Genomic DNA, 10659 nt, shown 5'->3' on the forward strand with positions numbered 1-10659 from the left:
GTCAAACTCAAACGCATGCAAGTTCTCACACACAACATGCACTAACTGCCCTATCATTACACAGTCAAGTTCGTAAATGAGGTGCAACCAGCAATGACAAAAACAGCAGATATACGTACTTACTATTGTGTCTTGCGCGATTCGGCAATACCTATCATCACCATGTGATCAACACATCAACGAGCAATGCAGCTCTATTTTAGACTACTGAATGAGACACGTCACTAACTCAAACCACGATAACAGGGGGCCGGGAGCGGAGGACTGGCAGGCGATCAAACATTAGATTGCGTAACTTTTCACCGCACACGCACAGTACACGTTGCTTACCATTTTCAGACAAAATAATAATAGCTGCTTTTGTAAGAGGACAACTAATATAAACTTTCGGCATCACTTTCTTTCACAGTTACTCTTTACTTATCAGTTTCTGCTTTATACTGCATATGTAAATGGATTTAATTAGAATTTTCTCCGCCACAAATTTATACATTTTTCTGCCCCACCAAAAGCACATATTGCACGTATGTGTCTACCCAATGGTATAGTGGCAACTCTGTTATCTTGTAATGGATAAGATCCTCAGTGGAGACTTAAAATAAATTTTCACTCTTGCAACCTTGTGCTGTTAATGTCACAAAAAATAAGCAAATGTTAATACTAAACTATTATATGCTTCAAGACAATTTAGAACTTTACCATTCATAGTATGTATGCAGAACTACATGCATATATAGATCCCATTTAATACTTAAGATCAGTATACTACTACAAGGGTGATTTAGATCCCAAAGTAACTCAACTAGCCAGAGTATTGTTGGAAAATGGCCAGACATACACCTATAAAACCACTGTGCATCCTGAACCACATTAAGCTGTAGGGCCAATTCCAATTAACATATCTGAGCATAAAGTGGACTTGAACAAAAATTTACTGGGAGAAAGCAAATTTTCTTAAGATTACTTCTTTGCCATTTGTGACCAATCTATTTCAATTTCTGCCTCATATTTAGGCCACCGTGCACTAGGACAGTGTTCCTTTCTTTTTTCTTTTGCTTCATGTGCATGTTCACATGTCAAATTCAAACAATGACAATTATATCGTACTATTAGGTTCTATTTACAAAATACGTAAAGTATAGATATGTTTAATAAGCCTACTGAAATATGAAGTTCACACTTGGGGAAAAACCATCCATTCCAAAAAGCAGATATTTTTGCAACTAATGCTTGTGTCTAGTTATGAATTCCATGCCGAAAGTTGTATTTTCAATTTAGACATGTCTTTTTACAGTAGATATAAATAATAGCTATGAAACAAGAAAAATTCAGGCAAGCAACAAATTGTCATCGATTTGAACCACTTTGGGGGGGAAAAGCCAAACCAAAAAAGCCGCGGAAAAATACTGTTTCCTCCCCCCCCCAAAAAAAACATTTTTTCCGACCACTTCCAACTCTAATACTAACCTATGAAAAATTGTCAATTGCATGAGAATTTCAAACTCAAATTTACCTAATTAACTTCAAGATATCTTATCTTGCAACAATCTTCTGCCTGTCAGATAGATTGTTCTGCAAAGGACAGTAACCAAGTAAACAGATCTCTTTATTTTCCTCGCAGCTTCCTTTTTCCTTCCTCAATAAAAATAAAAGCTAAACTGTGAATTGAATAACTTGCCTCGGGGCACTGGTATAAATTTATTTGGATTAATAAAAGTTGCACTTTTTTCAAGTCTAAGGAGAAAAATTCACGTACAATGCACACACAATTCCCAGTGAGTAGCCACCGGGTACACAGCATAGTCAATACATGTCAAACATATTCAAAAACATCAGAAAGATAAGATTTTTCATAGTAAAAATATCACAGGATTCAGTATAGGGTGTATGAACCAATTTTCCACTGGCATTCAGCTGTATTTTGACAAATTGCCCTAAAACATTCACAAATTACCACTAATAAGAGTACCCATAATATTGTTAGAAATGTTGAATAAGTAGGAGAAGCATTGTACTAAGACCAGAGTTTTTGTCCAGAATACATATGGGTCAGTACATACCGAATGTTCAAAAACTGGTTGCTTGACCACTTAAAATTTTCAATATTTTTGTTGTCCTAACACCTATGCAGGGATAGTTTAAAGCAGGCATTTTTCTAAAACGTGACTTTCTTTAAAAATGGAGGCCATATTTTTGTTTCATGAGTTGGGGTATTTTTGGTGTTTAGAGACAGTTGCAATAATTATGATAACTCTGCTAAGAAAAATGATAGAAAGCTGTGGTAAACAACATTATTTTCAGTACATTTCAAGCTTTATTTTATGTTCTGTGCAATTTTTCAAAATCTCTAATGAAAATGGCTGAAATTTAAGGTCAATTTTATTAGGATTTTTTTTTAAGTACAGAAGTAATATAATATCAGAGCTATATATTTATTTAGATAAAACATATGCATCCAAAGTTTTGTCAGAAAATAATTGAGCTCTGCTACTGGTTTCTTCTTCTAGTTAAAGCTCTTTGAAAGTCCTAGATTTTATATTTTTTTAAATTTCAGCCCCTATATCTCTGATGTGTACTAAGAAGTACCAGTAAAATAATTTTCTAAACTGATTTTTGTTCAAAATTGAATATCAATTTTGGCCTTAAATTTCAGCTATTTTCATCAGATTTTGAGAAATTCCACAAAACATAAAATAAAGCTTGAAATGTACTGAAAACAATGTTATTTGCCACAGCTTTCAATCATTCTTCTTAGCTGAGTTATTTATCACAACTGTCTGCAAAGACCAAAAATACCCAAAGTAGTGCAACAAAAAATGGCCTCCATTGTTAAACAAAGTTATGAACTATCCCTGCATAGGTGTCAGGACAACAAAAATATTGGAAAATGTTAAAAGTGGTCAAGCAACCTGAGTAAAAATTTACTTATCGCACAAACAGATTTCTTCATTTTTACAGAAGAAACTACTTACGGAAATAAGTTCCTGTAGCATTGCCTAACATCTGGAAGGTGTTTTCTGTCATGTGAGACTGTATCACAGTGGATTTTTTTTAAAAAATTAATTCTCCGATGCACAATAGCCTTTGCTTTAATTTGCTTCCTGTATGTTGCATGCGTTTGATGACAACCTCCAACCACACCATATTTTAACTATGTTTGCCTAACCTAACTAAACCTAACCTTACGTAATGTTTCTTGTGGATGGAACAAATTTTAACTATGTTCAACTAACCTAAAACATCACGTAATGTTTCTTGGGGCTATTGTAAATTGTTAACTATGTTTGTATTTTTTTGGGTAAGAAAGTTGGAAACACTGCATATCCAATGAAAATCTACAAAACAAGCACGACGCGCGATGATCTACAAAGGTGTACGTGCCATATTGTCTCTTACACTAGTGAAAAAACAAACAAGAAAGAAGTACTCATAATATCAAAAATGGAAATTACTTTCATGAAAAACCTAAAGACACCTTACAGAATGTTCCACAAAGAGGATAGGTAAGTAGGAATGTTAAAAATAACGAAACGAAGAAGTGAATGTGTTTGTGCGATAGTAAATATTTAATGCAACCTGTTTTGGAACATTCGGTATAGACTGACCAATGTGCATTCTGGACAAAAAGTCTGATCTTAGTACAATTTCTGTGAACTAAAAGTAGATGAACATAATAATGCTTCTCCCACTTATGCAAACATTTCTAACAATATTATGTGTACTCATATCACATTAGTGGTAATTTGAGTGTGTTTTAGGCAATTTGTCAAAAAATATAGCTGCATACCAGTGGAAAATTGGTTCATACACCCTATACTGAAACCTGTGATATTTTTACTATGAAAAATATTACCTTTCTGATTTTTTAATATTATGCTTGACATGTATGGATTATGTGATGTAACAATCTTCATTGTGGTAAAACCTGGACTCCTTATCAAACAATTACCTGAATTTGAGTGTTTCTTTTTCAAATTTTTTAAAGATTTTTCTACTTTCTGAGTAGGTAAGAGTGGTGGTAATATAGTAATTTTCTTTTATGACTGTCCTTCTCTCCAAAAATACCTAAATCATCACAATACTCCACTTAGTTTCAGAGATATTTCATGTTCTGTGTCACATGGTGCACTAGTTCGTTCAACCAATTTCTGAAAATCTTCAAAAAGATTATAACTCAAAATATCTGTTGGACAATCTAATTTTACATTATTCCATATTGGACCAAGTACTTTATCAATAAGGACTTTTGTCAGTGGAAAAAAGCAAACATTCGTAGCAGTACAATTTATGAAGTGCACTTGACCCTGTGTCTTTATATTAGATGTAAATAAAACCTCTAAAAAAAGCTACAAACTAATGTGTTTTCATCAATTTTAAACACTCAAGCAGAAAAGCCCAACCAAAAATAATGCAGATATATACTACCATATCCTCTCCCTGAACATACACTTGCATTAAATTGATTTTTTTTTGTTCTGCAAACATTGTACAGATCTTAAAGCACTTACACATGCATTAAGTAACATCTTTCAAGCTATTCCTGCAGCAGTTGTAATTAAAATGAAATATTAAAAAAAAAAAAAAAAACTGAAGTCAAGTCTTCTCTGACTTGTGAAATCAAACTGCTGTCACAAACATCTTGTGCATGAAACTTAATTGTTGGAATATGCAAATTATCAACATATTGCTACAAGACTATTATGAAAGAGTTTGAGAAATGAGAACACATTCCCAAGATTGCATACCTAACAAAATTTTTAGAAGTTGTATAGAAAGATCAATATTTAGAATGAAGAGTGAAAAGTAGGTCAACTCTACCAAATTTTTTTTCATTGAAAATCTTAAGATGAAGGAAAGTATGTAAACACTAAACGATCAGATTAACAATCCTAAGTTGCTCCTTCGTAACAGAATGGTTAGCATAGGATGCTACCACCATACCAAGGGTCCTTGGATCAGATCCCAGCCTAGGCACGGGTGTTTATTGAGTGTCCCTTCATCAATTTCATCCAAATCTCCCTCGCCTTTGCTATTAGCCAAAAATGGCAGAAAAGCAAAGTAAAATAAACCAAATCACTCAAATCTACCTTATTTGGAACAACTATCATGCTAAGGACACCAAACACAATCTACCTAACCTACTCACATGAGCACATGAAAATAGAATGAACAATTTCTTCAGGAAAAGCACATCGCAAGGCTTTTCAGAATGTGCTATTAGAAAAGTATTGAATCCATATGGAAAACGCACTAGCCCTATACTTGGACAAAAGTCAAGAACGAAATTAAATTGACAAGGAAGCACAGTTACGAGAGAAGTATTAAGATTTTGAATTTTTAAGTCCTCTCCCATGCAAAAATTGACTAATCGGGACTGGACATACAGTTTAAAGTGGGACCCAAACCACTGTACAATGTGCCTCCACATTATTGAACCATGAACGACTTGATTACACAGGGTGGCTACTCTAGGACCATGATAAAATTCAAAGATAATTCCTGGTTTTCAAGGCAAATTTTCAAAACATTCAAGGCCACAAGCAGATGTTTTCTCTATTTCTACTTTGTGTATTACCACCTCTCAACACCCACACACATGCACCAGAGGCACAACCACGAACGTTTGAGGGTGGGGGGCAAGTACAAGGATAAACATACCAATATTAATAATGACATTATTATCACTATTATTATTAGTAGTGGTGGTAATGTCAAAGACACTATCATCCTCTTAAATTACACAAAAAGGGGGTAGAAGTCTATGTTAAAGCATTTGTGTTGGAACAAACAATTTTAAACATTTTTTTTTACAAGTATATGCACATAAAACAAATATTTGCTCATACGCACATCGTAATTACAACGTATTGTTTGTTAAATAAAATCTTGGCAAATTATGTCAAACTGCTAAAATGAAGACTATGTATACAACATAAATTTTACATTGTAATATTCACCCATGCTGGTTTATCACATCCAGGACTACTTTTACATCTTACTTTTAAAACTTTTTTCCACTTACATTGTAATGTCAATCTTCTGTCCAGATTTGGAAAACTGGAAACATTTTACACAGATTCCTTTGCTATTTGCACCAATGCTTTGTAGCTTGATTTTTTTAAGCCGGCGAGACAGTGTTGCCACATTTCAGGATTCCGGCATTAATGAAGCTGGCCGTGGCACGCTCCTTTTCCTCCCAACAATTGTTCATGCATTTAAGACAAAATCCATTAAGAGAAGTTTCTGCTAAATTTTATGAAGTGCATTTTTATTTCCATAAAATTTGAAATCGAGGGGGATGACTGCCACACTGATCCCTCTGCAGGTACCCTTGATTTCCATTCAAGGTTGGGGGGAGGGGAGGGCAATGCCCCACTGATATGCGCACACAAATATAGTAACAATATGTAGTGTGTGTGATTCCAATGTTTTCAAAAATTCTAATTTAATTTAACGGTATATTTAAAACATTTAATTTGAGGTTCTTGGTTTACATTTCACATGCTCAGACTAAATAATATATCTACAACCCCAAGTCACAAATGTTATGGTACATATTCTAACCTGCGAAAAATTGTTTAATTTTGTAAGAATTTCAAACTCAAATCTACCTAATCATCTTCAAGAAATCTTATCTTGCAATAATCTTCTATCTGTCAGATTGCTCTACAAAGGAGAGTAACAAAGTACACAGATTGAGAGAATTCAGTCTTATTTTTCACACATTATTTTCCTTCCTCAATAAAAATAAAAACTCAACTGTGAAATTCTATCCTCAGTGCATTTATCAATATGTATAAATTCAATAGGATTTGGATTAATAAGTTGCAATTTTTCAAGTCTACGGAGAAAATTCAAGCAGAATCCATGCATAATTCCCGGAGAGCAGCCACCCTTTTACAAGGCGAAGTAACCACTACACCATTGGGGAGACTCCAAGAAGATGCCATCATTACTTATGACGGTACTGTCGAACCTCCGTACCCCCCCGCGATAAGGAAATGATTTTTGTGTCATTTGTGAAGATCTATACGAACGATTTGCGAGCTTTAAGATACACATTATAAGTGAGAAATTAGTGATTTTATGTGTGTGATTTATGACGTCACACATAGCGTGATAGACATGAGAGACCAGGTCTTGCTAATCGCCCGAGACACAGACACCTTCGAGTTCGAAAGAGGTCTCTTATCGCACAACACTACAGCAACTGATCCTAATGTTTAAGTGAATTGTCGAAAAATAGTGTTGGGCAGGTTCTAACATGCCTTTAAAGGGACTAGAAAAAGGCAGGGTATAATTTAACAATACAGGGAATTTCTCCGATTTGTTTGAAATTTCGGATACTTACTAATTTGGGTCTCCTAATCACGAATCTGCACTTAAAATTTGGCGCTCACATATAGAAATTCCTGAATTATGGCTAGCCCCACGGACCAATGGCGCTAGCTACGAACCATTGGCGCGTGGTTATGTTAGGAAACAGTTAAAAAATTTCAGGGTCGTAATAATATCAGGAATATATATATATTGTTCTTTAAGTATTCGAAACGGAAAATCTTGCGATAAATAATGAGCAATTGTGCATTGTCGGTTGCGATGACTGACCCTCTTTATTTTGTGAGCACCAAATTTTAACTTCAGATTCGTGATTAGGAGCCCTAACTTAGTGAGTATGCCAAATTTCAAACAAAATGGAGAAATTCCCGGTATTGTAAAATCGCTCCAAAGGCGGGGATGTGGTACTGGCAGGTCAATGGTAAATTTCTCGTATCGGACAAACGGATTTCGTCAAATGTACAGGAGAAATTACTTACCGAATGCAGTTTCTTTATAGTTGTGGAAGTTCAGGGAAGTGTTTTCTCGCATCGTTCATTCAATTTTGCCGGTTAATCATCTTTTTTTCGATATATATGTGTGACCGTTGCACGAGAGCTCTTGCATCCATTTACTTCCAGGTGGATGTAGCCTGTGCGTGATGACGTAATCCGGGCCAGTGTTTCCAAACATACGTTTATGTAACTGGTTACACGTTTAAATACGTATGATCAGTTGAACGTGATGAACGTTTTGAAAATGACGTGTGCAGGATGCGCGGATGCTAAATTGAACGAAAGGAGTGCTAATGGAACCGAACCTAACAGGCCTAACCTAACTTAGTAGGCATACCTCGTCCCCGTGATGGTCCGTGGGGCTATCTAGAGTTTTGGGCTAACGTCAATGGTTTTTGGGGCTACCCATGCATGGTTTGTGGGAAATAAGGAACAACAGTAAGTACTCGTTAATGTAGTTAACGTAACATTCTGCATTGCGGAACATTTCTTTAGGTGAAATAATGAATTTGTAACGAAAATAATGTATATTTCTTACATTAACGAGTACTTACTGTTGTTCTTTATTTCCCTCAAACCATCCACGGGTAGCCCCAAAAACCATTGATGTTAGCCTAAAAATTCACGATAGCCCCACGGACCATCACGGGGACGAGGTATGCCTACTAGGTTAGGTTAGGTTCCATTAGCACTCCTTTCGTCCAATTTAGCATATACGGACAACATCGGCTTATAGCAGCAGCAATAGCTAGTCGGAAATAGATTTTTCGTAGAAAACCACATGCTTTCGCATTAACATGGATCAAAACTTCATTCCCGAACACGTTTCCCACATTCGGACAACATCGGCTTATAGCAGCAGCAATAGCGTGTATTGTGCTCTCGTGCAGAAAGCAAATAGCGGCAGCAGCAATAGCTCTTCGGAAATAGATTTTCGTAGAAAACCACATGCATTCGCATTAAAATGGATCAAAACTACATTCCCGACATTCCTCCTCACTGCTAAATAATGAGCAATTGTGCCGATCGCGGATCACTCAATTTTGCTCATCTTGCACTTTCTACGCGTGGTGGGGTTGAGACATTGCATATGGACTACGGTGGTGAAACTGTGACGGCCATTTCCCGTGTTACGGAAGGGAAGAAGCAACCAAGAAAACTTACTCGATATGTCGCAAATATAGCTATTTTCGGTGAAATTAGCGAAATGTAACCTTCAGCAATGTTTCTCAGTGCAGAATACGTTAAGTACGAATATTGAAATGAAAAGTAGGAAATTTCAGCTGTTTGTCCGATACGAGAAATTTACCAGGTCAATTACACCAGGGGCAGAGCCCAGAATCAAGGGGGGGGGGGAGTACGTTGTTTAGTAGTAAGTATGTGATTAGTCTACTTCACACGTTCCACATTTCGCCCCAACAAACACGGCGGAAACTGCATCCTTAAGGTACGTATATAATTTATTTTGAAGAATTAGGTCATTAAGGCAGTAATTACACATTATCGTTGTACCTACATGCTTCAGGTGAAATATTTCGTATGGTATATGAAGATTTTGTCTTTACTGTGAAGCAGAACAGACCGAAAGTTTCACGTAAGTGAATATAGCACACAAAACTACTTTGCACAACAGCAGCTATAATTTTATGTAGTTAGGTTTGGTACTGATAGTTATTTTCGGCGTGTTCTTTCGCTATTTTAGTGTACATACGAGCAGTTTTTGCTAACAAGAAGCAGCGAAAATACTTCGAAATTGCAGGTTTTTACGTGGACTATTCTTTGGGAACAAACATCTTCGTTATTTGTGCTTTCCTAACTCTGGAATCGCTTTTACATTACATAAAACATTGAAATCTAATTTATTTTTAAAAAATAGACAATTCTCGAGAGTGTACAGTGGGTCGACGGCCCCCTATGGCGATCAACATTATAGGATTAGTTAAGACCGATTTCTACAATTAGGATGCAGAAGAATGAAGGGAAAGGTTAAAGAAATATTCTGTGTGGAATGCACCAACTCATGCAAAAACCTGGACCCTGAAGAAGCGCTCTTACAAATATGGATATGGTAAAGAATGGAAAATGTGAAACGGGCAGACTAGCTAAAACTGGAACCATGATAACTGTGGTGTTAGGGGCGCTTTCAATGATCACCCATGTCGAGACGATCAGTAGCGTGCCCTCTTGCATTCAAGACGCACTTGCTAGACCCTTGCCCAAATCGGATGCGATATACAAAGAATATCATACTCTTGATAAACTGAAAAGTATGTGTGTAAGTAGAAAAATAAATATAATCATATTAATTCTAATCCATGCCGCCATTGTGATATCGGAAAGGCGGATCAACACCCTAAAAATAAATATATATGTAAATTATCACAACCAATTGACGTTAATAAATATACCAATTCGTATTTACCTCATGGCCTCGCATTCCTCTTGCATCGTCTCTTCTTCCACCAAATCTACTTGGTCTTCCGCCACGTCCTCCTCTTCCTCCAACAGATCGACCGCCACGATCGCCGCCTTGGTCTTGTTGGTTTTCTTGTGGACCATTTACATCTCGTCCGCTATTTTCTTCTTTTACATTATTAGAAGCCATATTTGCCTACTGAATTCTGTTCAATATATCGATAGAGAGGATGAATAACGTAAGAACAAACACACTAATCGCCGACTACAAACCGGTCAAACTTTGTAGAGACAAATGGCGTCCAAACGAGAACGAGGTTGGTGCAGTGACATCTACGCAACTCGTAGGTAGAAGCGCCGTAAAGCTTAACCGTACGCACCAATTTCAAACTTATTTATAACTTTAAATCCG

At 36.2% G+C, this 10659-nt stretch overlaps 1 protein-coding gene across 5 annotated transcripts in view; it reads right to left on the reverse strand.

The window, feature by feature from the left end:
• Positions 1-10567, reverse strand: part of LOC145988842 (protein no-on-transient A-like) — a 78440-nt gene extending 67873 nt beyond the window's left edge. For all 5 annotated transcript variants that reach the window (XM_083124077.1, XM_083124076.1, XM_083124075.1 and 2 more), the window contains exon 1: positions 10255-10567. In XM_083124077.1, coding sequence (XP_082980203.1) covers positions 10255-10437 — 183 coding nt within the window. In that variant the 5' untranslated portion in view covers positions 10438-10567. The remainder of the gene's footprint in view (positions 1-10254) is intronic.
• Positions 10568-10659: the final 92 nt, after the last annotated feature.

This window comes from Lepisma saccharinum, chromosome 6 (genome assembly GCF_977018435.1).
Source record: "Lepisma saccharinum chromosome 6, izLepSacc3.1, whole genome shotgun sequence".
NCBI classification, from domain to species: Eukaryota; Metazoa; Arthropoda; class Insecta; order Zygentoma; family Lepismatidae; genus Lepisma; species Lepisma saccharinum.